The 27,344-nt window shown below is 50.8% G+C and overlaps 1 protein-coding gene across 4 annotated transcripts in view; it reads right to left on the minus strand.

Annotated features, from left to right (window-relative positions):
• Positions 1–611: 611 nt before the first annotated feature.
• The window catches only part of Pdzd4 (PDZ domain containing 4), a 30,670-nt gene continuing 3,937 nt past the window's right edge, over positions 612–27,344 (minus strand). Inside the window, exons 2-8 of one of the 4 annotated variants that reach the window (XM_004672084.3) lie at positions 6,345–6,580; positions 5,256–5,346; positions 4,700–4,798; positions 3,640–3,702; positions 3,193–3,294; positions 2,929–3,039; positions 612–2,777 (exon numbers count right to left, since the gene is read on the minus strand). In XM_004672084.3, the coding sequence (XP_004672141.1) occupies positions 1,227–2,777; positions 2,929–3,039; positions 3,193–3,294; positions 3,640–3,702; positions 4,700–4,798; positions 5,256–5,346; positions 6,345–6,580 (2,253 nt within the window). In that variant the 3' untranslated portion in view covers positions 612–1,226. Of the gene's footprint in view, positions 2,778–2,928; positions 3,040–3,192; positions 3,295–3,639; positions 3,703–4,699; positions 4,799–5,255; positions 5,347–6,326; positions 6,581–27,344 lie in introns of all 4 variants that reach the window. The other 3 variants (XM_004672083.2, XM_045140963.1, XM_004672085.2) reach the window with 3 other exon arrangements.

Here is a 27,344-nt window from a genome sequence, read left to right on the forward strand (position 1 = left end):
GATGTCTGCATTTAGGTATTAATAAGCTCACATCTCTTCTTGCACAAACAGCATGATGAGAATGAAAACAGGAAAGCCATGTCCACCGAATACAAAGGCAGCTTGCTTTATTCTTGAGATGCAGGTTGGGGGCAGAGACAGCCTGTCTGCCTCCCACCTGGGCTTCTCCGAGCTCCGGGAACCACACAGGCGACACATTTGCAAACTGCACTGCCTCAAAGAGGTTCAGGTGACTCACTCTCAACCCACCTGCCTGTCTCTGGGTCTAGGCCTCACATCCCCACCAGGCTCTCCAGGCCATATAGCCTGAGGTCTTCCCGCTGTTGCTCATGGGACTTGGCTTCCTAACCCCCTGGACCTCTAAGCCCCCTGCTCCAGATGACATAGGAGCAGAGCTCAGTGAATTCTTTTTGTATGAGACTGCTCCTTGATCTCTGCAGTCACTCTCCTTTGGTCGCTGGGAAGGAAGGAGGTGAGTCCCCAAGGGTAAGCCTTGAAGGCCAAGGCAGAGTTTCCCAGTCCCCACCCCTCAGAGTAGAGGCCACCAGGATAGCTGCTTCCCATTCCTCCCCCATCCCATCCCCTTCCCTCCCACCCAACCCTCCCTCTCTCCCCCCAACCTCCTTCCCAGCCAGCAATTGGTGGGGTTCACCTTTGTCAGGCTGCCTGAAGGAGCTGCCAGCCCCCAGAGCAGGTCCACAAAACAGAAAAACAACTATTGGCAAGCACAGAAAAGGAGAAAAACCACAAAAGTCAGGGCTGCCTTTGTCTACAAATAACCGCAGCTCCCAGGGGCAGGGAGAGGCTGTGCTCAGCAGTAGAGCTGGACATTCTCTTGTGCTTAGTAGAGTCCACCTCACCTCTCTTACACCTACTTCCCTGTCTCCAAGTATACACATCAAGAGCTCTGCGTGTGTGCCATGGGTATGGACGTCACGCATGCACACACACAAACATACACAAGGGTGCCCCTTATGGGTATGACCTCAATGGTGGCTGGCTGTGTGGCCTCTCTACTTGAGGAGAAGGAAGTGAAGTGATGGCAGAGAAGTGTCCCTTCTTGGAGCTTCTCTATTACCAAAGTCCTGTGCACACATACAAAGACGGGAGTGTGCATGAGCACAGCGTGCAAGCACACACACACAGACACACACTAGATTCTAAGGGAGGATGGATGAGGCAGGGCCAGGCTCCCAGGGCCTGGGCCAGACTCCTGCTGGGGCAACTCAGACAGTGGTGACAGAGAGCAGGGGGTTGTAGATCCGCTTGCCATCAGCTGAGCGAGCGCCATGGGCCAGCATCTCCTGGATGGTCATCCAGTTGTCCAGGATCTTCTTGTTCCGCTTCTTCATGGTCTTGCGGTGGCTCAGAGCAATGATGTTGAGCTCAGGCTTGCTGTCGCCGTTCTGCTGCTCTCTCAGGCATTCCAGGCGGCTCTGCATCATGAACTCACGGCGCTTCCGCTGCTCCCTGGCTCGGATCAAATGCTGCTTCCGCTCCTCCTTGCTCCAGTAGCGGCCCATCTTCATCTCGCTCACGGCGTCGTCGTCAGTGGTCATGCCACTGCGTTCTTCCCGGATCTTCAGGGCCCGGGCCTTCAGCAGCCGGTCTCGCACAGGCCGCTTGGCTACGTAGCGGGTCCCATCGCTGCGCACTTTCACCTTCCACTCCATGCGGGGCGCTTCGGCGGCTGCGGCCACCACACCACCCACCCGAGGGCCGGCGGCCAAGCCCAAGGAACTGGGGCCTAGCTCCTCCAGGGCGCGGCTTGAGGCCAGCTGCACGCAGCTGTGGTAGTGCGCACTCTCCTGGGCCTGGGCGCGATGGCGCCTCGAGAGGTAGGGGCTGCCTTCCGGGCCCACGCGCTCCAGGGTCACCCCAGTCTTGGGGCTGCGTCGCACTCTCTCCTCTGCATGCTGTCTCCGGCCCACCTCGGGATCCCTGGAGAGGGATCGGAACTTAGCAGGGCTCCCTGGTGAGGGAGCTGCTTTGGGGTGGGCAACGCCAGGAGGGCCCGGAGGGGTCCGGTTCAAGTTGGAGTTAGCAGCAGCAGCAGCTCTCTTCAGGGGACTCTCGGGCAGGGGCTCCACGAGCAGCGGAGTGCTGCGGCAGCTCTCCCCCGTGTTGTAGGCGCTGGTGCTGTCCTTATCTGACTTCTCGGGCAGCTCCGAGATGTCCGACAGCTCGTGCTTCTTGGGCTCGCTGGCGGCCAGGTCATAGAGGCTCTCTTCTTCCAGCAGCCAGGCCTTCATGCAGCGCTCCCGCAGCTGCTGCATCTTTTGTGCCCGCAGGATGTTGCGGCACTTGAACTCCAGGTGCCGAAGCTCCTCTTCCAGCATGGCCATCTCGTGGCCCAGGCTCTCGTTGCGGTTGACATCTAGGGCACTGTTGCCAGCGGACGCTCGGGCGAAGAGGATGCCCAGCTGGTTGCCGTTCTCCAGGTGGCACTTGATCTCCAGCAGCTCCCTGTAGCGCTCATACTCCTCATCAGTGAGGCCTGGTAGGTCAGCCCCTGCCAGCCCCGCCCCCTCGGCCAGCAGCGAGTCCATGCTGAAGTGGAAGTCCCGGCTTTGCAGGGCGTCCCCTTGCAGGCCAAACTTGCGCAGGCTCCCAGGGGTGTTGGTGGTGCTGGGGGGCTCATCCCCCAGCAAGTCGTGTTCCGAGCTCTCTTCATTGCGAGTACTTTCATCGGTCCGACCCACCCCACTGTCCAGCTCCTGGCTGTTGCTCAGCCCCGGGCCCCCATCAGGAGCTCCCTTTTCCTCATCATTTCCAGGCTAGGACAAAAAAGAAGGTAGGTTACATAAGGACTAGAAGGGTGTTCAGAGCTGGTTCCTCTCCACACTCAGGCTGGGATACCTGCACACCCCCAGCCCCTTTCTCCCTCTCAGCTCTCTCTCACCCTCCCCACTAGCAGACCTTCCTCACCTGTTGGGCAGGGGGTGACTTCAGCTTCCGGGTCCGAAAGTCCCCTTCATTCTCGGAGCCAAAGTCATCTAGGAAATCATCCCTGTCGCTGTCTTTCCACCGCTTTGCTAGCTGCAAGGACAGGTTTGAGCTAGCCTCACCACTTCCAGGACCTTTTCGGGTGACTCCCACCTCCCTCTCGGCCCCAGGCTCTCAGTGCAGAGACAGCAGCTCTCAAGACAGAAGGCATGTTGAGGACCCCAGGTCCGAGGAGCTCACACACACCTGGCTCTCAGGCCGGGCCACCAGCAGGGAGATGTTAGTGTTCTCCTCCTGGCTCAGGATGGCCACTGCCTCTTCTCGGTTCTGGACGTCCATGCCGTTAATCTGCAAAGGGCCAGGGGACAATAAGAACACCAGGACCAGACTGGCGGTGGGGGACCTGGCTCTTCTAGGACAGGCTCTTGAACTTTGGAAAGGCATAAATAAGCAGAAAGCGAAAGGGAGATGTTCGCCTGGCCCTTACAAGAGCAGACATGTTCAGAGGACAAGGGCAGTGGAGTGAAAGGCTAGGATGCTGGGGACACAGGAGTCACTCAGGGCAGTTGAGCAGGACCAAGGAGATTCAAATGATGGGTTCTGGACAGCACGCTAGGCTGTCACTGGGAGAGGGCTAGGGCGGGCTGCTGCCAGGGTCCGAGGGGCCTTGACCTGGTCCGCACGTACTCTTACCTGGATGATTCGGTCTCCCTCACGGATCCGGCCATCTTTGGCTGCAATGCTGTTGGGATTTACCTGTAGGACACATGCGTCTTGGGGACTGGGCACCTATGGTGTCCTTCTCAGTGGGTAGGAGCAGCCTCACCTTGGGGAGCCCCCAAGCAAACTGAAAGCTCTCTCATTCTCCCACCTCTGCCCCGACATGAGAGCAGCAGCTTCCAAGCTCCAAGAGGCAGGGGACAGTGGGCCTTGCCTCCCTCGGCTTGGTAGACAGGCGGCAAACAGAGAAAGCTTCTTGGCCCTTGCCCCACACTCTCGTGCCCTTTGCTCTCTACTCCTGGCACTGCACTGCCTGCGCTTGTACAACAGCCTCCTTGTTTGTTGTCATGCCTTATGGATGCTGGGCGAGTGCTCTACACTGAGCTACAGCTTCAGGTCATCGAGGCTAGCCTTGAACTCGCTGAGTTGCCAAGAGTGCATGTGTGTGCGACCACACACAGCTTTCTCTGGTTTTGTTTGGTTTGTGACAGAGTCACTCTAAGTAGCCCAAGGAGACCTCGAATTCATGATGGATCTTCCTGCTTCCACCTCCTGAGTGCTGGCATGCTGGCATAACAGGTGTAAGTCACCATGCCTAGCTCAGAAGCATATTTTTTTGTCCGGGGCTGGACAAGTTGCTGGATGCTTCCTCATAATGAAATGCGCTGACCCTGGGACTTGATGGGCAGTGGGAACTTTTCCAGGTGGAAGGTTAGCTTTAGTAGGAGAACTCTAGTGGAAGGCAGCTAGACATACAGACATCTGCCAAAGGAAGGGAGGAAGGGGGGAAGGGTGGGCCCCATCAAGTCCTGGGTGTCTGGACACTGGGTGGCAGAGGGCTGTCTCACCAGATACACTGAAGTCATGGCCACCTTGGCCCCATCACCCAGCAGCAGCCAACTATGACACCCAAGAAGTCAGCTGGGGCCTCTGGGCAGCCACAAGACCCAGACAGGCTTTGTGGAGATGCCACAGGGCTTGGGCTTGAACAGCCAGAGCCCTCTGTGTGTCACAGCCTGCCTCCACTCCATACCTCTCCAACGTAGATGCCCAGGTCCTCCTCGTCATCTGTGCGGTAGCACACCATCAGGCCCAGCTTGTCTCGGTGGCTGCTTTTACACAGCTCCACCTCCTGCCACAGGGGAGGAAGCAGAGGTAGAAGGGCCCAGGAGTGCATAAGCAAAGAAGCCTGCAGAGGGCAGCAGCCTCAAACCCCCAGCAGTCCCTCACCTTCCTTGAGTCACCTGAACTGAGTGTGTAGGACTTGGCTTTGAGGCCTTCCTTCTCTTACCATCTCAAATGGCGCAAGTGTTGAGTGGTTCCCTACCAAGTAACACCCCAGCCACACAGAATGTACAAGACAAACAGGACACAGACATGCGTGGGACATGGACTCACCGACACAGACGAACGTACAACCTCACCCACGCCCTCCCTGACTTAGCCAGCTGTGCACTGACTGGGAAGGGCTATGATGCCCGGCCACCTGGAGGCACCACGAGCCAAGCTTGAGCAGGGCTGCAGAAAGTAGGCCTGCATCGACGCCTGCCCGAGGCTGGCTGCAGGTCTAGGCCGGCCACCAGGCTCACCTCATACTCCAGCTCGTCCATACGCTCTGATTCCTGCGGACCGCCCTCCATGAACTCCGCCGGGTCATAATACTCATGGCTGATGGGGGGGCTGCCCAGGAGAAGGGTGGGGAGTCAGACGGACCATCTGCCCCTCTGTTGCCCTAGCCCCAGCTCCAGTGAGCTTGGCATGGAGCCCTGCTCTAGATGTACTCTTCAGGGAAGGTGGCCCGGTTGCCACCTCCAGACCCCTCTTCTCTGAGCTATGTCAATGCTGTGGAAGGACCAGGAGTGCTCCTCAAGTGGAGAGTGTAGGGGTCCATACCCAAGACCCAGGTAGCCACACCTGTTTCCCCACCCCAGCTCCTAGAGCAGGGCCGACTTTTCCAAAGCTCCAAGTGCTCCTGCCCCCATTCATGCAGCACCCCCAGGAGTTACCCAGGCCCCAGAGGCCTTCTGCAGAGCAGACAGGCGCCCCTCTGCCTCCAGGGATGCCCTCCTTACCCCAAAGTTAAGACTGGCTGCTCACAGACGGCCCTGTGGCCTACCTCTGTGCACAGAAGGGATCTCTGGACCACCTTCCAGCAGCCCCAGCCAAGATTAGCAGAATGGATCAGCGCTCACAGGGTGACGGCCACCAGGCCTGGATGAGAGGCCCTTCTTCCCGGCAGGGCAAAGAAAGAAGCCGAAGAGATGGAGGAAACGGAGGAAACTCAGAGCAGGTGGAAGAATGGGACAGACAAGGGATGCAAGAAGATTCAAGGAGTGATGCTTGTGAGGAGCTAGAGACGATGGGGCAGCAGAAGAAGAGAGAGGATGGAGGAGCAGCCAGGTCCCCCCGGCATGAGGGCCTCCCCTCGGCCCCTTCACCAGCTGGTGCAAAGCCTGAGGCCAGATGCCTGGAGGGTTCGGAGCCCTCAGGTGCTATGGTCAGCTCTGGAGGTCAAGGAGCCTGCTTCCTGCCCGAGAGGGACAGCTGAGTTGGGTCTCCCCGCCATGGCTAGAGCTTCAGCAAGTCGCCTCTGGGACAGCTGCCCCAGGTGGCATGTCCTCTCTGGAGGCAGGGCCCGGGTCCTCCTGAGGGCAACTCACAGCTCAGAGAGGACGTACGGCTCCAGGATGCCCATGGGCGGGGTGGGCGGGCGCAGCTTGCCCAGCGCCATGATATGCTCGAAGGTGATGTCGGTCTGAGTGCCACTGTCCACCAGCTGAAGGTCATGGCAGGAGCTGTCCCCCCGCAGGCGGGGGCTGCGTCTCAGCACCTGGATCACCAGGGGCTCCTTGGAGGCTCGCAGGGCCTCTAGGGTTTGCTCCTGAGACAGCTTGGAGAGCTCCTTCCCGTTCACCTGTGGCAGAGACACGCCTCCGTGAGAACTCTAGAGGGCAGACTCCTCCCCTCTGGAGGTGAGGGCCAGCAGGACCCTGAGCTGCCTGCCCATCCTGTTTCACCAAGGAATGTGCTCTCCACCCCCAACCCTGGCTACCCCTGGTGCCCTCCTTCCCAGGTAGACCCCACTTGTCAGCCTCCACCCCAGGGAGCACTGGAGGCTTTGCCCTCACTCTGGACCATCCTCCATTAGGAACCCTCCACGGCTCTCCTGTCCTCTCTCCCACCAGGATCTGCTTATTCTGGCAGACCCCAGAATCCTCGGATGATGACTGAGCCCACACCATTTGACCACGGTGTCTGTGCTCATTGAACACCAAGGCCAGACTGAGTCCAGCAACGACTGCACGGAATAGGGCAGTAAGATGTTTCAAGACAAGGACTGTGCCCGGTGATGACTGCTGAAGAAGCCTCCCGGAATTGCAAGGGGCCCTAAAAGAGGTGCCAAGTAAGTGGATCTTATAAAGCAACATGATTTCTGGGGCACTAGCTATGTGCAATGTTCCCAGCAAGTAAGTGAGTCCCCTCCAGATCCTAAGCCCTGTCAACTTTAGGGAGATGCTTTATGTTGCCTCTTCAGCAAATGAGGAAACTGATGTTCAGGTAAGCAACTAGACTAAGCCAAGGGCACATGTGTCATTGGCCAGAATGAGGAGGAGGAGGCAGGAAGAGCAGGACAATGAGGCTGGGAGGGGTCTTCCAGGCAGAGACAGGCTGACCAGGGTGGGAGAGGAAGAAAGTCCATCATGGGAGGGCCAGTGGGCAGCACCAGCAGGGTGGAGAGCAAATCATCCTTGACAGAAGGCTGTCCCCAGCCCAGTCACTGTCTGCTGCATCCAACATGGATTGGGCCCCATGCCCATGAGGTTTTCCTTGGGTACAGAACAAATAGTGGTGGAACAAAAAAAAACAGAAGCCACCAGAATTCAGGGCGCATGTCAAGGGGCCAGTGAGGGGATTCAGGAAGCACTTTCTGGAGATGACAGCAGCCAGAAGAACCTTGCTGGAATGCAAAAGGCCACAGCCAGCACTCAGCACTCAGACGACCCTCAGGAAGAAAGAAATGGACCAAGAAAAGAGGATAACCACCAGTTCAAGGATAGCCTGGGCTACACAGTGAGTTCAAGGCCAGCCTAGAATACCTGGCAAGAAAAATCCTATCAGAAAGAGAATCCACACATAATGGCTCACTCCTATAATTCCAGCACTTGAGAGGCTGAGGTAAGAGGATCACCATGACTACAGAGTGAGTTCCAGACCAGCCTGAGCTACAATGAGACCAGACTCAAAAGAAAAAGAAGGACTGGGCTAGGTGTGGTGTCGCACACCTTTAATCCCAGCACTTAGGAGGCACAGGTAGGAGGATCGCTGTGAGTTCGAGGTCAGCGTGAGAGCACAAAGTGAATTCCAGGGCAGCCTGGGCTTGAGCAAGACCCTACCTTGAGGGAAAAAAAGACACCCGCCCTCCCAAAAGAAAAAGAAAAAGGAAGACTGGAGAGATGGCTTTGTGGTTAAAGGCACTTGCTTGCAAAGCCTGAAAGCCTAGGTTCAACTCCCTGGTACCCATATAAAGCCAGATGCACAAAGTGGCACAATGTGTATGGTTCTTTGCAGCAGTTGGGGGCCCTAGCCTTCCCATTCTCTCTGTCTGTCTCTCTCCTGTCTCTTTCTCTCTGTGCTTGAAAAATAAATAAAAATACTTTTTTAAAGCCAGGTGTGGTGGCACACACCTTTAATCCTAGCACCTTGGAGGCAGAGGTAGGAAGATCACCATGCGTTCAAGGCAAGTCTGAGACTACATAGTGAATTCCAGGTCAGCCTGGGCTAGAGTGAGACCCTACCTTGAAACTTCCCCAAAAATTTTTAATATATTTTATTTATTTATTTATTTGAGAGAGAAAGAGGCAGAGGCAGAAAGAGAGGAAGAGAATGGGCATGCCAGGGCCTCTAGCCACTGCAAACAAACTCCAGATGCATGCACTCCCTTGTGCGTCTGGCTTACATGGGTCCTGAGAAATCGAACCTGGGTTCTTAGGCTTTGCAGGCAAACACCTTAACCGCTAAGCCGTTTCTCCAGCCCTCTTTAAAAAAAAAATTTGGTGGGGGGGCTGGAGAAATGGCTTAGCGGTTAAGGTGTTTGTCTGCAAAGCCTAAGAGCCCAGGTTCAATTGCCCAGGACCCACCTAAGCAAGATGCACAGGGTGGCACATGCATCTGGAGTTCATTTGCAGCCAAGGGCTCTGGTGTGCCCATTATCTATCCGCCTCTCTCTCAAGTAAATAAATATATTTTTAATTAAAAAAAAAAAAGAAGCTGGGGTGGTGTCACACGCCTTTAATCCCAGCACTCAGGAGGCAGAGGTAGGAGGATCGCTGTGAGTTCGAGGCCACCCTGAGACTACAGAGTTAATTCCAGGTCAGCCTGAGCTAGAGTGAAACCCTACCTCAAAAAAAAAAAAAAAAAAGAAAGAAAGAGTCAGAAATGCTGGCACGTGCCTTTAACCACAGAACTTGGAAGGAAGATGTAGGATGACCACTGTGAGTTCAAGGTATGTCTGAGACTACATAGTAAATTCCAGGTCAGCCTGGGCTTGAGCAAGACCCTACCTCAAGAAACCAAAAAAAAAAAAGGGGGGGAGGAAGTGAGACAAAGGCAGAGAGAGAGAGAGAGAGAGAGAGAGAGAGAGACAGAAAAGAAAGAGGAAGGATGGAGAGGAGGGTAAGCAGGCATTGAGGCTATTTTGTCTAGGGACAGGGCAGGGTGGGAGGGACTTCCAAAGAGGAGGGAGGAGGACCCTTCACAGTGGCCATGGCTGTGGCTGACACTGAGGCTATCTGTGGTTATAGCAAAGAAAAGTCCTCTGTTGCTGGGCATGGTGGCGCAAGCCTTTAATCCCAGCATTCAGGAAGCAGAGGTGGAGATCACCGTGAGCTCGAGGCCACCTGAGACTCCATAGTGAATTTCAGGTCAGCCTGGGCTACAGTGAGACCCTACCTCGAAAAACCAAAAAAAAAAGTCTTCTGCTTTGCCAAGTTGTCTCAATAGTTGCAAGTATATAAAGTCCTTGTGTCAGGTACTCAAAACAACAACACCTGTTGGGACACGATGCCAAATTTGTGTTACGAGCTGCAACATGACAGCCAAACCTTGGGGCATCTGAAGACCAAAGTATCCTTAGGGACGCCCTCCCACTAAGCAACAGCTCCTCTATTTCTTTGAGCTCATGTAGCCTGAACACCCATCTGCTATTTCATTATGTCTGTATTGATAATAGTTTATTCCCTATCTCTCTTCTCCCCTAAATTTTCATGTTCTGAAAAGTGCTTTAAACACACACACACACTTTTGCTTTTCACCAAGACGGAGCAGAAAGGGAAGAAGGAAGCTCCTGCCCCTCCCAAGGCTGAAGCCAGAGCAAAGGCTTTGAAAGCCAAGAAGGCAGTGCTGAAAGGCATCCACAGGCACAAAAAAAAGATCTGCACGTCTCCCGGCGCCTCTGGAGGCAGCCTAAATACCCTTGGAAGAGCGCCCCCAAGAGAAGCAAGCTTGATCACTATGCCATCATCAAGTACCCCTAACTACTGAGTCAGCCATGAAGATAGAAGACACCACCATACTGGTGTTCATTGTGAACATCAAGGCACCAGATCAAACAGGCTGCGAAGAAACTCTGTGACACTGATGTGGCCAACAGAATTGGGATCATCTAAACTGGATCCAGCTGGTAACTTCTAAGTATACTTTGTTTTTTCACTATAAAATATATATATATTGGCCAGAACTAGACTCCATTCCAGGGCTGCTGCCTGGGAGGGGACAGACCAGCTGAAGATGGCAGAGAAAATGGAGGAGAGAGCCTAGATCCATCAATAAGATAAAGAGATAGTCAACTGCCCACCATGAGACTTACTCCCTCTACCACATTGACCAGGGCCCAGGAGCAATTGCAGAGGAAGTGACATCATGAATACTGCTTTTACTGCTAGCCTGACAACCATTCCTAGGGTGATGGTGACAGACACAATGATTAATCAGAACCTATCAAAACCAGGTGTGGTGGCACACGCCTTTAATCCTAGCACTCGAGAGGCAGAGTTAAGAGGATCGCTGAGTTGGAGGCCAGCTTGAGACTACATAGCAAATTCCATGTCAGCCTGGGCTAGAGCAAGACCCTCCCTTGAAAAACCAAACAATAAAAGATATATATCAAAGGAGAAATCCAGAGCTGAAAAAATGGCTTAGCAGTTAAGGTGTTTGCCTGAGAAGCCAAAGGATCCAAGTTCAATTCTCCAGGACCCACATAAGCCAGATGCACAAGGGGCACATATATCTAGAGTTTGTTTGCAGTGGCTAGAGACCCTGGTGTGCCCATTCTGTCTGCCTCTCTCCTCTCTCTCTCTGTCTCTCTGCTTGAAAATAAATAAATAAATAAAAATTTTACAAAAGGAGAAATCCAGAGGCTACAAAGAACAATGCTAAATCAGACTGCCAACAGGTCTGCCATGGTTCAGGAAATATTGCTTAAGAGGGGACAGAAAGATTGCAAGAGGCACTGAGTGGGGAGGAATACCCTGAGGCATGGTCTCCAGCCCCCTCATCCCCTGCTACCCTATAACAATTGACTGAGGCCTTGATGACCTCATAGTGAACACCATAGTTGAACTGAGGAGGGCCCCCAGGGTATCGGGAATTGGGGCACAGGGATTAAAGAGTATAACAAATACATACATATACAATTTTTTTTCTTTCTTTCTTTCTTTTTTTTTTTTGTTTTTCGAGGTAGGGTCTCACTCTAGCGCAGGCTGACCTGGAATTCACTATGGAGTCTCAGGGTGGCCTCGAACTCACGGCAATCCTCCTACCTCTGCCTCCCGAGTGCTGGGATTGCTCAATGGTTAAGATGCCTGCCTACAAAACTTAACAACCCAGGTTCAATTCCCCAGGACCCATGTATAACCAGATGCACAAAGTGGGACATGCATTTGGAATTCTTTGCAACAGCTGGAGGTCCATTGTGGAACATTTGGAAAATACAGAAAACCAAAACCTGTGATTTTTTTAAAAAATGTTTTTTTGCTGAGTGTGGTGACACACACCTTTAATCTTATACTCATTTTGTGTCCCTATATCTATCTCTGTCTCTCGCATGCGCAAGCTCTCTAATAAATAATTAAAAAAAGAAGGGCACACTCTCCTGTTGCTATTGTCTGCCTGATGTTGGCCAGGTGGCAATGTCCACCCTCTGCTCATGTCATCATTTTCCCTGCCATCATGGAACTTCCCGCTCAAGCTTGTAAACCAAAATAAACCTATTTTTTCCCACAAGCTGTTGTTGGTTGTGATTTCTACCAGCAAGAAGAACCTGACTGCAACAGTAATGTGGTACTGAGGAGTGGGATTGCTGCTAGACACCTGACTGTGTGACTTTGGCCTTTTGGAGCTGATTTTCAAGAGGAATGTGGAAGGATTTGGAACCTTGGCCTAAGAGATGCCTTGCAGTGCTGTAAGTACAGCTTGGCAGACTATTCTGGTCAAATTGAAAGACCTGAATGCAGTAATAACTATGGGCTATGAGGTTTGGTTTGTGAGAATGAGAAAGAGCTTTGCCTGGACTGGGCTAGAGACAATTTGTATGAAAATCTTGCTGTTATGCCTGGGTCCTGAGAAGTTGTGCAGCATTGCTTTGCATAGAAATTAACTGGTATGAGCAGAAGGATATGGCACAGAAAAAAAAAAAATCTTTGGGCCTAAACTGCTGCCCATTTACCTGTAAATTGAGAGATTATAACTATTGAGATTGGGTCAGCTGACCTGCACTGGGAAAACAGGAAGAATGTAGACTCTTTTGAAGGGGCCTGAGTACTCAAGGAGTGTCCTGTTCTTCAAAGTCTGCTTTATTCACCCTGGATTAACAAAGTGGCACCTACCTGGTATTGTGGAGTATTAGAAATGGAGAAATGAGAGGGTCATTGAGTTTGCAACACGGTCTTTTTTGTGTTTTGGAAATGGCCATGGGCAGTGTGAAGCAGATTTGCTGGATGCCTGCATGAAGACCCAAGGGGCCATGAGGATGAACCATGGGTTGCAGTAGAAACCCAGTGGAGATGCCGGGACCATGAGATGGCTGATGAGGAGAGCTGATGGCCCTGATGAAGTTTTCCAGGACTGTGAGTAGCCTAGCTGGAGGGGCAGAATTGGAATTCCAGATACTTGTTGCTGGTTAAAATTATCGTACTTGGGAGATTTGTCACTGGCTAGAGCTGTTGGACTTTGAGCTAGAGTTTGATGTTTGCCCTGGTTGTTTTAAATCATGTATTGCTTGAGTATTTCTTTGCTATGCCCAATGTCATCTTTTGCAGTGTGAATGTTTTCATTCTGTGTCATTATGGGTTTTGAGGTTAATTTTTGGTATTACGGCTGTTAAAAGATCTTGGACTATTAAAAAAAAAAAAAGAAATGACACGCACACACAGATCAGATGGTGCTGGGAGTGGTGGCATATTCCTATCATACCAGCACTAAGGAGGCAAGCAGAGGCAGGTGGGTCAGCCTCAGTTGCATTGTGAGTTTGAGGCACCCTGGGCTGCATGCTACCCTGGAGAGAGGCGGGGAGGGGGAGGACAGAGGGAAGAGGAGAGAAAGAGAATCAGTGGAGGGGCAGCAGTTAGCCAGGCAGGCTGGAGAAGGGGCTGTGTGCAACAGAACCAGCTGTGTCAGAGAAAGGCGTCTGACAGAGATGTGAGGAATGGCCATGGAGCCCTTGCTAGCGCTGGATGGAGCCAGTTGTTACAGAAGACATTAGCAGCAGCATTGCTGTTGTAGAAACTTGCAACTAGATGAATGAGATTTAAAACAAAGGCAATAAATACCAAAGCCTCCCACTTTTCCAGTTGCTTTACTACAATTTACTGTCATCTGTGCTCTTAGCGTGTTTCCTTGCTGTGTGTCTGGATGTAAAAGCTTGGGGTGTGACTGCACATCTCTCAACTCTATACTCAGTGCTGCATAAAGGCAGTGGCTTGAAATGGGCGACAGTGGAACATTTACACCATGGAGATAGGCCAGTGCCCAGCTCTAGAACTGGTTTTGTTTTGGAGCAGTCTGCCAACTCAGGGGCTACCCTCAAGTGGAAACAAAGCGGCAGAAGGGCTCAAAACTGAGGGAGGCAGTTTTTATCTTCCTGAAACTCCCGGGCAGGACAACAAGCACATGGCAGGATGCTCAGGTAACAGAGAACTGCAAGAATGCCTTTCTCCCTAGAATCGTTAAGTTACCCAGCAGCAGTTACTATGGAAACGGGGCCCGAGCGCTGCGAAGAACAGGCTGGTGGGGGCTGGGAGCATAGCCCTAGCACCTCAGATCCGGGACCATCAGAGAGATTGCCTGTGACAGCCCAGCAGACTCCCCTGGGCCCAGGCAGAGGCCAGGTACCCCTTTATTAGCCTCCTCGATTCCTTCCTCTTCAGGTCATGGTTGGCCTCTAGAGCCTATGAGGGTGGACAGGGAAGACAAGCTGTGACAAGAAATTAGCCCCTCTGGGGAGGGGGACAGTCCCCAACAGGATGGAAACACATAGGGCACTGAGCAAAGGACACAGCACGGGACCAGGTGCACCAGTTAAGGATGACAGCAGCCTCACCCAGCCCCAACTGTCTTAAAGATATCTGCAGAAACATCTCAGATCTTCACATTATCTACCAGACCATTCCAGCCTCTAAAAGGCATTTAGCCCTCCCTGAAAGTGTAGCTCAGTGGTAGAACCCTTGCCTAGGCTAAACAAGGCCCTGGGCTCCACCCCAGCACTGCAAATGTGGTGTCCAAACCCAGATAGGTTTCCACCAGACACTCCTCAAGCCTGCAGGCAAGTGTGTCCAAATGCTGAGACCTGCCAGGAGGACATTCAGGACCCACCCCATGCTCAAACCTCCCTTGATGTCACCTGGTATAAGTGCCCTGCCAAGCAAATCCAAACAGACCACAGGCATAAGTGGACCAAGGCCAGCTCCCTACCTCGGAGCCAAACAGTATGTTTACAGTGTAGGATACAGAAGACACTAGAAGATGAAAACTCGGGGCGGGGGTAATGGACGAGACTGTCACAAGACACAGAACTAGTAACAAGTTACCTGGTCATATGAGGAATCCTGACAACATAACTCAGTAGCAATCATTGGAAAAGGACAGCAAAGACATTCAGGGGAGGGAAAAAAAAGGCATTTGCCTGCAAAGCCAAAGGACCCTGGTTTAATTCCCCAGGACCCATGTTAGCCAGATGCACAAAGGGGCGCATGTGTCTGGAATTCGTTTGCAGTGGCTGGAGGTCCTGGAGCACCCATTCTCTCTTTTTCTGTCAAATAAATAGATAAATAAAAATGTACCGAAGTGCCCACAGCAGGATGAGATGATGCCCATTAGGACCCCAGAACAGCTGATGCCAAGTAACATGTGTTCCACAGTCACCAGCAGCCAGACAGACACTACAGCGGCACACAGATTGGGCCATGTTAGAATGGGTACAAATGTGTACATGCACACACTTCTTCCTTGGGGTCTGTTACCCAAACCTACCTGAAGCTCACTATGTAGCCAAGGATGGCCTTGAACTAGCCACGTAGCAAGGGCTAGGTTAGAACCCTTGATCCTCCGGCCTCTACCTTTGGAATTCTTGGTTTGTGGCCATGGTACACTTGGTTCACACGTGCTTCTGAAAAGCATCCACAGTAAAAAGCCTGCACAGCAATAACCCTCAGAGTGTCTCTGAGAGAACGAATGGAAGGAGGAAGGTCAGTCATGGTGCTGCGCAGGGCCTTCAAATCTGCCATTAGCACCTTTTTTTTTTTAGGTAGGTTCTCTAGCCCAGGCTGTCTCGGGCTGGCCTCAAACTCACAGGGATCCTCCTACCTGTCTCCCTACTGCTGGGATTAAAGGTGTGCGCCACCACACCCAACCCATTAACACATTTTTTAAAATTCATTTTATTTACTTGAGAGGGTTGGGGGAAGAGGATGAACGCACCAGGGCTTTCAGCCACTGCAAATGAACTCTAGATTCATGAGCCACCTTGTGCATCTGACCTACATGGGTCCTGAGAATCAAACCTGGGTCCTTTGGCTTTGCAGGCAAGGACCTTAACTGGTAAGCCATCCCTCCAACTCCCAGTAACACTTAAAAAAAAATAGGGTTGGGGGAACTGGGGAAATGGCTTAGTGGTTACGGCATTGGCCTGCAAAGCCTAAGAACCCGGGTTCAAATCCCCAGGACCTACATAAACCAGATGCACAAGGGAACACGTGTGTCTGGAGTTCGTATGTAGTGGCCAGAGGCCGTGGTGTGCTCATTCTCTTTCTCTCTGTCTCTTTCTTTCTCATAAATAAATAAATAAAGAGCCCAGGTTAATCCCAGCACTCGGGAGGCAGTGGTGGGAGGATCGCCAACAGTTCGAGGCCACTCTGAGACTATGTAGTGAATTCCAGGTCAACCTGAGCTAGAGTGAGACCCTACCTCGGAAAACCAAAATAAATAAATAAATAAATAAATAAATATTTTTTTAAGATTATTTGGGCTGGAGATATGGCTTAACGGTTAAGGTGCTTGGCAGCAAAGCTAAAGGATTCAGATTCGATTCCCTAGGACCCACATAAACCAGCTGCACAAGGTGGTGCATGTGTCTGGAGTTTGTTTGCAGTGGCTGGAGGCCCTGTTGTGCCCATCTTCTCACTCTTTCTTTTTCTGTCTCTCTCTTTCCTTGCAAATATATAAATAAAAGTATTTTAAAAATTATTTATCTATGTGGGGGTGGGAGTTCTAGGGTCTCTTACCACTGCAAATGAATGCCAAATGAGGCTGGCAGGCTTTGCAAGAAAGTACCTTTAAAGTTGGGTGTGGTGGCACACACCTTTAATCCCAGCACTCAGGAAGCAGAGGTAGGAGCATTGCCATGAGTTCAAGGCCACCCTGAGACTACATAGTGAATTCCAGGTCAGCCTGGGCTAGAGTGAAAGTCTACCTCAAAAAAACAAAATAAGGGCTGGAGAGATGGCTTAGCAGTTAAGGTGCTTGCTTGTGAAGCCTAAGGACCCAGGTTCAATTCCCCAAAACCCACATAAGCCAGATGCACTATGTAGTGCTGCATGTGTCTGGAGTTTATTTGCAGTGGCTAGGAGCCCTGGCACACCTGTTCTCTCTCTCTCTAATAAATAAATAAAGTATTAAAAAACAAAATAAATAAATTTAAAAAGAAAGTACCTTTAAGCACTAAGCTATCTCTACACACACACACACACACACACACACACACACACACACACACACACCACCCTATTTATTATTCACATGCAAAATGAAGGGCCAGGCCTCAGATCACGCAGGCAGAGAGCAGCCCCCTTCTCAGTACTCGCTTATCACTTACTGCCCCTCCTGTTGCCACACCATTCAGGCTCAGGAAGTAATGTCCCATCATTACACACAGGTTACAGCTAACCTGTCACCAGAAAGACGTGGGATCTGCACTTGGTCCCAGAACAAAAGGCAAATGCACACCATTACAAGCCGAGCAGTGACAAGCCCAAATGCCACATAGAAGCCTGGCTACACAGCCTGAAGCTATGCCCACCCTTAGTCAGGTGCCAAGGCCTGTTGCATGGCCCAAATAGGAGCTGGCTAGACTTGACATGTGGGCATGTCTAGACAGTCACGGTGCTTTGACCTCCCTCCGGCCCTGGAAGCTGCCTTCAAGACAAGTCATCCAATGATTGGACCAAACCCATTCGGGCAGTACTAGGCTTCCTAACCTGCAAAGGTCAAAGAAATTCAAAGTGAACAAATCCCAAGTACTAGGGATGGACATAGAAAGAGCCAGACCAAGCTGGGCGTGGTGGCACACGCCTTCAATCCCAGCACACGGGAGGCCGAGGTAGGAGGATTGCCGTGAGACTACGTAGTCAATTCTAGGTCAGCCTGGGCTACAGCAAGAACCTACAAAAAAAAAAAAAAAAAAAAAAGAATTTAGGGAAAAATACCTCAGGCTCGGGATATAGCTCAGTGGCAGTGTGCCTACCTAGCATGTATGAGGCCCTAGGTTCAGTCCACAGTACCAACAAAACTTAACAACAACAAAATGTTTCTGGGCCATGGGTTTGGCTTTGGCTCAGCAGCAAAGCACTTGCTTGGCATAAGGCCCTGGAATGGAGGGAAAAAAAAGATTTCTTCCTCCTCTGGAGCCATCTGGAAGGAATCCACTTTACTTCCAGTATTGGTAAAGTGGCACTTGCTGACTAAGACAGAAAATATTACACGAAAATGTTTCCTTCATTAAATGTAACCTACCTCCTTTGGAAGGGTGAAGAACTGTATCTATCTTCCAGTATTTCCTATACCTACACCTACAAGCCCACTCTCGCACGGCTAGGAGGGGACAGCCTAAGCCATAAGCTACTTTTGGCAGCCGATTTCGATTTTGTAGTCATCTTACAGTCAAGTACAAGTCTCAAGGCTTGTTCACGCCAACTGCTCCTTCATCCTGGACTAGTATCATTGATTTTGAATGCACTTACGGCATCTCTTTCAAAATAATAGATATGTTCAAAACACCGCATTGAAGAGACAGGGACACAAAGATCTGAACTGAAGTCCTTCTTGGCAATTGCCACCCACAGACAGGACCTGTGCCTACTAATTCACACACCCTTTCTCTACACATCCAGAACTTTGTCTCCTCTGCTAGCTAGGTCTGTTCATTCTCAAACTTGCTGCAAAGATGGGCTCAGCTGAGTTCGGAGTCCAAGAGCAGCGGCCACCTCCAGGCACTATCGCACTGGGTGCTCTTCAGCCCAGCCCAGCATCCCTTCTAGACACAGTCAGTCAGAACCTTCAACTTTCCAGAGAATAATCTGTCAGTAACTACAAAGGCCCTTGAGAAAGTTCATCAAACCATTTGATTCAAGAGTTGTTATGTGAATTTAATGACGAGGCTGCTCATAAGCATCTTTGTGATTGTGGTAGAATACACCTAACAAAAAATGAGCTACTTTTCAAATGTATAATTCAGCAATATTAGTGCATTCACAATGCTGCACAGCTATCCCATAAACCATAATTACACTATCCTTTTAGCTTTACCTAGAACAATGTCTTTTTTTCTAGAACAATGTCTTTTTTAAATTTTTTTATTTTATTTGCGAAAGAGAGGCAGATAGAGAAAGAGAATGGGTGCACCAGGGCCTCCAGCCACCGCAAATGAACTCCAGGCACATGCACCACTTTGTGCATCTGGACACATGTAAGTCTGGCCCCCTACCCAGCATTGTTTCTTGACCTGGGTAGTTTTCTGCTTGCCTCAGCTTTATGCTATGGGGTAACATCTCACATTAATTTAATGTACAGTTTTCCTCTGGTCTGAGACTACCATGCATGTATTTCATTTCCACTCTAGATCTACCACATGGGTATTTCCTCTGCCCCAGCCTCTTATGTGAGAAGGTGCCCTGTGCTCATATATCTCCCGAACAGCGGGTCTGGGACACGTGGGGTGGGACTGCTACCAGGTCTGTGGGGGTACAGGGACCAGGCAAAAAGCTAGGAGAAGCCGGCGTGGTGGCACACGCCTTTAATCCCAGCACTTGGGAGGCAGAGGTAGGTGGATCACCGTGAGTTCAAGGCCACCCTGAGACTACATAGTGAATTCCAGGTCAGCCTGGACTACAGCAAAACCCTACCTCAAACAAAACAAAACAAAAAAAAAAGCAGCAGCAGCAGCTAGGAGAAGGGGTCATGATGAGCATGAGAATAAAGACCTCTTTCTCTTTCTCTCTTCCTAACAAGCAGGGATATTGAGAGTGAGCGAGCAAAATGTGGTTGCAGGTATAACATTTCCAGTATTCTGTCAGAGGCCCCCAGACTGGTGTGGCTGGTGCTAGGAATGCACACCCCCAAGGGGCCGAGCACTAATGATGCCTGGAAGCTGAGGAGATGCAGGGGAGCCCTGGTCCTACCTCACCCAACAGGAAAAAAAAAGTTGCAAGGCACTGGAAGGACCAATGGTAAGTGCTCCTTGCTGGAATTAAAACTAAGCCACACACACACACACACACACACACACACACACACAAAGATATTTAGCTGGGCGTGGTGGTGCATGCCTTTAATCCCAGCATTCGGGAGGCAGAGGTAGGAGGATCACTATGAGTTGGAGGCCAGCCTGAGACTACATAGTGAATTCCAGGTCAGCCTGGGCTACAGTGAAACCCTACCTTGAAAAACCTAAAAATAAAAATAAATAAATAGACTGCTGCTCAGGTCTATAAGGCCTGGAAATGTCACTATAGAACAGAAGACTGGGCATGGGGAACTCCACTCAGAGTTGGGGCATAACTGGAAATGGCATGTTTGACTGCTTGTTTTTTTTTTTTTGTTGACACAGGGTCTCATGTATCCCAGGCTGGCCTCAAATTCCCTCCGTAGCCAGTGCTGGTGTTCAACTCCTGATCCTCCTATCTTTGCCTCTCAAATGCCGGGATTATAGCCCTGTGTCACCCAGCTGAGAATGCTTCATTCTTTGCACATTTCTCTCCAACTTGAAGTTCCTGAGACTTGCAATCATCTCCAGTGTCCCCACGCCAAATACATGCCAGCCATCAAATCAGATGTGACCATGTTACTGAATTCACCTAGGAATAGCTCTTGAAGTCTTGAGGAGGAGATGAAGTGGGGCGGTGAGTGGAGGACTTTGGGTGCCCCCTGACAGAGCTTCAAGTGAGCAACAGAGAATGGAGGGAAGGAAGCAGAACAAGACCCAGCCTGGTGAGGTGGCAGGGAGCCAGATGGAGAAGAAATCTCTGGATTTAAGGGGGGAGGGGGAGGGGAGGGCGAGGGAGGTCCAGCCTTGGGAAGCTTTCAGCAGGTGGCTGGGAGTCGCTGGTCCCTTTGGCTTTCACGGGGGGGGGGGGGGGAGGTGATGGGGGTAGAGGGGTTGAATGCAGATGAAGACTAATAGTGGGACAAATTCCTAAGGACCCAGGGCCTGGCAAAGAGTAGGCACCCAGACTTTGATAAGGTGGGTGGGAGCGGGGAGGAGGGGCAGGCGAACAGGCGGCGGGTGAGCCTTGGCGGGTGAGCCTTGGCCGTGGCAGGGTGCGGTGCGTTGCGGCCCGGGAAGGCATGGCAGGCGGCGGAAGGCGGGACCCCGGCAGCGCTCGCCCCGCCTCCCGGGCCCGAAGCCGCAGACAAAGAGCGCGCTGCGGCGGCGGCGCAGATTCGGTGGCGCGAGAGGGGATCCGCCACCCGGCCCCCGCTCGGGTCCTGTGTGCCCGGCCAGGGCTCGGTTCGGTTGCAGGCTGGGACCTGCCGCCCCGGTCTCTGGGAACAAGGGCGGGGGTCAAAGGAAAAGAGCCCTACCCTTGGGGACCCTGCAACGCCTGAGGCTTAATGTGACCTGAGGAAAGGTCCCAAGTGAGGAAAAGCTACCTCATTTCCAGGACCGCCGTTGTCATAATCCAACTCTCCTTACCCCACTCTGCAGATTGGGAGACTGAGCTGAGAAAAGAAAAGAAACGGGCTAGTTCCCACCGACCTTCCCAGAGAGGGTTCGGTGTGCAAGTAGGCAGATCAGCAGTGGAAGAAGAAAGGCAGCCTGGGCCGAGCTTGCAGGTTCTCAATACTATTTTCACGGCCCAGCACAAGTCTGAGTTTTGAAAAATTGTCACGTTCCGGGCTGGGGAAATAACTCAAACTTTAAAGGTGCTTCCTTGAAAATTGTCAAGATTGTAGGAATAATTAAACACCTACAGGTTCCATTTACCCAGATCTCCCCAGAGCACCTGCCCTCTGGCTTCCTTTGCTTACACATTGCCCTGGAAAGCACAACCCCTACCAGGGAGTCTTCTAGCTCTTTCTAATTGTACTTCTCTTTTTTAAAGGTTTTTAATTTTTTATCTATTTATTAGAGACAGAGAGAGGGAGAGAGAGTGTGTGAGAGAGAGAATGGGCACACCAGGGCCTCTAGCCACTGCAAACAAACTCCACACGCATGTGCCACCAACTGCATCTGGCTTGGGAAGCACCTTAACCACTAAGCCATCTCTGCAGGCCTAACTGTACTTCTCTTGATCTGTGATTTAATCGAGGAGCACACGACGTCTTACATTTGTTTCTAGCCTGCTTTAGTGTAAAACAATCTAACACCTTTTTTTTTTTTGCCACTTTTAAAGACAATGAGCTCTTGGCAGAGTCCTTGTAGAATATACCAGAATTTACACTTGTTGATTTGTTTTCTAAGATGAAATTCGTGTTTGGTGTTTGGGCCAAAGCAACCAGGAGTGAGTGTACCCTCAGTCCTCCTACATCCCACTGTTGAGGTTGCTTGGTTTTATCACAGGATCCAAGCAGTGGCTGCAAATCTCTCCCTGGTAAGGTGCACTTAGTCCTTGTTTGTGATCGGGTCTTGCTATGCAGCCCAAGGCTAGCCTGGAATTACACGCATGCACCACTATGGATGGCGTAAGATGCACCTTCTGTTCCTAGTTCCCAGTACTTGGGCCGACACTTTGAGGCCTTGTGATCATCCTGTTGCCTCCACACTCTTGTGTATCTAATAGTTTCGACACATACTGTTGAAACACATGCTTGCCTGAGTGAATTGCTCCATTTGGTGGCTGCAAAATGCCTTAATTTCTAGGAACTCTAGGTGCAGAGCCACGGCATACAAGGCACTGACACTTGCTGGCCCAGTAAAGAGTGTGACTGCTTGGCACTCTCCCTTCCTCCTCTTCCCACCCCCATACCCACACTTTCTGCCCATCCGCCCAGGGCTGTAGAGCAGAAGGATGGAGGAGACTGCAGCTGCAAGGTCTTCTGAGAAGCTTGGGAGTAGCCATGAGAGCCACCTGTACACTGGGAAGGGGTGGGGAAGGCGGTGGGCTGCGCCTTGAAGCCCTACTTAGGTTAGGTCACATGCAAGTCCTGATGTCCTCCTTTAATAGGTCTGTGGTGAGGCTTCACCGCATATGTATAAAATACTCCACTCCCCCCCCCATATTGATGTCATTTGAGGTTTCCATTGATTTGTCTCCCAGTCCCTATCTAAGAGCCCCACCCCTAGCTGGTGAGAAATGCAGGCTCCCAGGCTCCACCTACACTGCAGACAAAAGGACGAGGGCATCCTCTGGAGAAGGTGGAGTCAGGCCTGAGAACTCCAGAGAGGGAGGGGGGACTCAGGCTGTGCAGTAGGGGAGGGGGACAAGGTCTCCTAAACCCAAAACTCCTTCAGAAATCAAGGCCAGGCTCCAAGCATCTCCCCAAAGCTGATGTTGGTGTTGGTTCAAAGTGCGCTCTTAGAGTCCCCTCTTACCCCCCTCTGGAGACCGAGTACCTCTCCTCTCCCCGCTTCTATAAAGTCTGCCTTGGAAACAGACAGGAAGGAGGAGGGCTCCAAAAGGTTCGTGGTGGGAAAAGAACCAATTCCTGAAATTATGGTTAAGATCAACCTTCGGGTGCTTGTCCACAGCCTTCCATGGGTGGGACCGGCCAGTGGGACTGCGCGCTCTCACCACCTTTAGCGGACCTGGCTGAGCACAGCGTGGCACAGCCTCAGATAACAATAATCCCAATGATGCTCAGTGAGGAGCCAGTATGCCTTGTGAAAGGAAGAGGAGACCAGCAGAATGACCACGTATGCCTCCACTGTCGGCCTTGTCCTTCTCACTCACCTTACACGCTACATACACTTTTTCCACAACTTTGGGGCTTTTTCTTGTGTGTTTCCCCCCTCTCTTTTCTTTCAAATTAGCAAAGCACTCAGAATAGCAGCCACTCTTCAGTCTGTACCATGTATGTCCAGTGCAATCTCCACCCCCTAAAGACCTACTGAACAGGCTGATGGCAGTAAGAACATTCTCTATTCAGTAGGCTCCCGGGGGACTCAAGGAGGCTGCCGAGAATATTGCTAGATATGGGCAATCTGCTTCCATCATCTCACTCACCTTAGATAAGTGCTTTGGGGTGGGGGGAGTTGTTTGTTTTTCCAGGTAAGGTCTTGCTCTAGCTCAGGCTGACCTGGAATTCACTCTGTAGTCTCAGGGTGGCCTCGAACTCCCGGCGATCCTCCTATCTCTGGGATTAAAGGCGTGTGCCACCATGTCTGGCAGGTGTTTTTCACTCCCATTTAACAGGTGATTAAAGCATGGGCACACAGCCAGTACGCCATCCACGGACTTGCCCCAGGTTCCACAGTTACAAGTTGAGAGCAGACCTATTCCTATCATCATGCCACACTTTAGTAGGAAAAATTAAGAACCAGAGCTCACAGGGACCCAGTAGTTTAGGGTGCTAAGTTGGGGCTCACACACTGCATATATAAACAGGTAGTTGGGAGGGCTGCACTCATCCCCTGGTGTCCTCCTGCCCATGCTGCCCAACCTTCAATTGCCCTTGTGCCTTCTGTCAAGACAAAACTTTCAGGGGATCAGACAATAGTCAGTAGCCAAAATTCCAAGGTTTACCTTGGGCTGGGGATGTGGTTCAGTGAGAGAACACCTGTCCAGCATGGTGAGGCCCTGGGTTCAATCCCCAGCACCACACAGAAACAATAATTTGGGGGCTGGGGAGATGGCTCAGTAGTTAAAAGGCGCTTGCTTGCAAAGCCTACAGGCCTGGGTTCAATTCCTTAGTACCCACATAAAACCAGATGCAAAAAAGGGCATATGTGTTTGGAGTTCATTTACAGCAGCAAGAGCCCCTGGGTGCCCATTCATTCATATTCATTCTCTCTCCCTTTCTCCTAATAAATAAAATTTTTTAAAAAATTAAATAAACAATCATTTGGTCTTTGATACTAAGGCTAAGGCAGGAGAGGAGCCAAGCAAGTTTGAGGCCAACCTAGGCTATACAGTGAGTTTCAGACCAGCCATACAGTACAGAGCAAGACACTGTCTCAAAAATAAACATGTTGGAGAGCCGGGCATGGTGCCGCATGCCTTTAATCCCAGCACTTGGGAGGCAGAGGTAGGAGGATCACCGTGAGTTTGAGGCCACCCTGAGACTCCATAGTGAATTCCAGGTCAGCGTGAGCTTCAGTAAGACCCTACCTCAAAAAAAAAAAAAAAAAAAAAACAGGTTGGGCATAATGGCTCATTTTATAATCCCAGAACTCAGAAGGCTGAAGCATGAGTTCACGCCAGCCTGGGCTACAGAATGAGACCCAAGTCAGCCTGGGCTGGAGTGAGACCTGCCTCAAAAAAAAGTAAATAAATAAATAAATAAATAAATAATCAATCAAGGAGAAGAAAGAACTCCAAGGTAAGGAAGGGTTATTTTATTTTAATCTTGGAATATAGCCAGGTGTGCTGCTTGCGTTCCCAGCATTCAGCAGGTAGAGGCAGGAGGATTGCCATGAATTTGAAGTCAGCTTGGTCTAGTGAGAGACCACAGGGCGGAGGAGGAAAACGAAGCAAGACAGAGAGAAAAAGCAAATCTTGGGACAATGGTGCAAAGCAGGGTGCCTGACTTTGCATTCATCCTCCCTACATTGACTTCCCTTGGGCAGTCATCCTCCCTACAGTGACTACCCTGGGGCAGGAAAGGAGGCCGCGACCAGCCCAAACCTCTGGGCTGGGCGGGGGAGGGGTCTTGACCAGATTCCTAATGGCCACAGCAGGGGCTCGCAGCAGGCAGGCTTACGGAGGGAGCGCCAGGGAGACCACCCAAAGGGTTGGCAAGGTGACTTCTGCCTCTCCTTACTCACTCCACACCAAAAACCCAGTCAAAGAAGAAATGCCAAATTTACAAAAACTGGACTGCTGAGGGGAGGTAAAGGACAAAGAGGCAGAGACAAGGACTGTAGAGTGTGGGACCTAATTAGAAACACGCGAGACAAGAGAGGTCAGGACAACTGGTGAAGGATGGAGGTGACAAGCAGGAACACCAGAAAAGGCTCTGGGAAGCGCTTTTTAGCTTGGTGCCAGGTGCAACCTGCTTCCAACCTATCACACTGCTGATTTTTCCTAACTCACCACGCACACTTGCAATTTTTTTTTTTTAATAAAAAGTGGTTTGGGGGCTGGAGAGATGCCTTAGCGGTTAAGCGCTTGCCTATGAAACCTAAGGACCCCAGTTCAAGGCTCATTCCCCAGGACCCACCCAGAAGCACAAGTGGGCGCATGCATCTGGAGTTCGTTTGCAGTGGCTGGAAGCCCTGGGGCACCCATTCTCTCTCTCTCTGTCTTTCTCTCTGTGTCGCTGTCAAATAAATAAATAAAAATAAACAAAAAAATTTAAAAATTAAATAAATTAAAAAGTGGTTTGGAGAGATGGCTTAGCAGTTAATCGCTTGTCTGTGAAGCCTAAGGACCTCGGTTCAATTTCCCAGGACCCACATTAGCCAAATGCACAAGGGGGCGCACGCATCCGGAGTTCGATTGCAGTGGCTGGAGGCCCTGGCATGCCCATTCTCTCTATCTGCCTCTTTCTCTGTCACTTTCAAACAAATAAATAAAAATAATCAGCTGGGCATGGTGGTGCACGCCTTTAATCCCAGCATTCTTGGGAGGCAGAGGTAGGAGGATCACCACTGTTCGAGGCCACTCAGAGGGTACATAATGAATACATAGTGAATTCCAGGTCAGCCTGGGCTAGAGTTAGACCCTACCACAAAAATAATATTTGACAAAATCCAACAATCTTTCATCATAAGAATTCTCAACAAGCCGGGCGTAGTTGTATGCACCTTTATTCCTAGCACTCCAGAGGCAGGTAGGATGAGCTATGAGTTCAAGACCTGCCTGGGACCAGAAGGTGTTGTTCCAGGTCAGCCTGGGGTACAGTAAGACCCTATGGGGGGAGGCAAGTGAATTCTCTACAAGCCAGGAATAGAAGGGAGTTCCCTCAACCTGGTAAAGGATACCTGAGAAACCCACAGCTGAGCTTGCTGTGACAGGACAGGTCTGTAGTCCCAGCACTGGGGAAGCTGAGGAAGATGGAGAGTTTCAGGCCATCACTGGGTAAAATAGCAAGATTCTGTCTCAAACGAAAAAAAAAAAAACAGGGCTGGGAAGATCCCTCTGTGGTAAAGGAGTTTGCTTGCAAAGCCTGGAAGGTGCTGGTTCAATCCCCAGCGCCAGCGCCCACATAAAGGCAAACACATAAAGTGACCCATGTGTCTGAAGTTTGAGTGCAATGGCAAGAAGCTCGGGTGCACCCATACTTGCTCTCTCAAAGAAAGAAAGAAAAATTTTAAAGCCCACAGCTACCATCCTCACTGAAAGACTGCACACTTTCTCCCCTAGATCAGCCGTGAGGCAAGGATGCCTGCTCTCACCACATCTATACAACACTGTAGTAGAGATCCTACCTAAAACACACACACACACACCCAAAGAGACTAGTACTAATACATGAGTTAAATAAGACTGCAGAGTAAAAGATTCATGTGCAAAAATCAGCGGTAGTGAATGAGGTTGTTTTGCTCCGTGGTAGAAGACTGCTTGTCCTCAGCAACCATAAAGGAAGTAAAAATTAATTGTGTATATACAGTGGCAAGGAGAAAGCCAAAATAAAATTAAGAAAATAATTCCTGAGCCAAGTATGGTGGCTCACACCTATAATCACAGTACTTGGAAAGCTGAGGCATTACCATGACTTCAAGGCCAGCCTGGGCCAGTAAGATCCTGTCTCAGAAAGAAAGAAAAGAGCAGGAGGGGAGTTAATCATGGTACATTGTCTATATGTATACAGTT

Source organism: Jaculus jaculus, chromosome X (genome assembly GCF_020740685.1).
Source record: "Jaculus jaculus isolate mJacJac1 chromosome X, mJacJac1.mat.Y.cur, whole genome shotgun sequence".
Lineage (NCBI taxonomy): Eukaryota > Metazoa > Chordata > Mammalia > Rodentia > Dipodidae > Jaculus > Jaculus jaculus.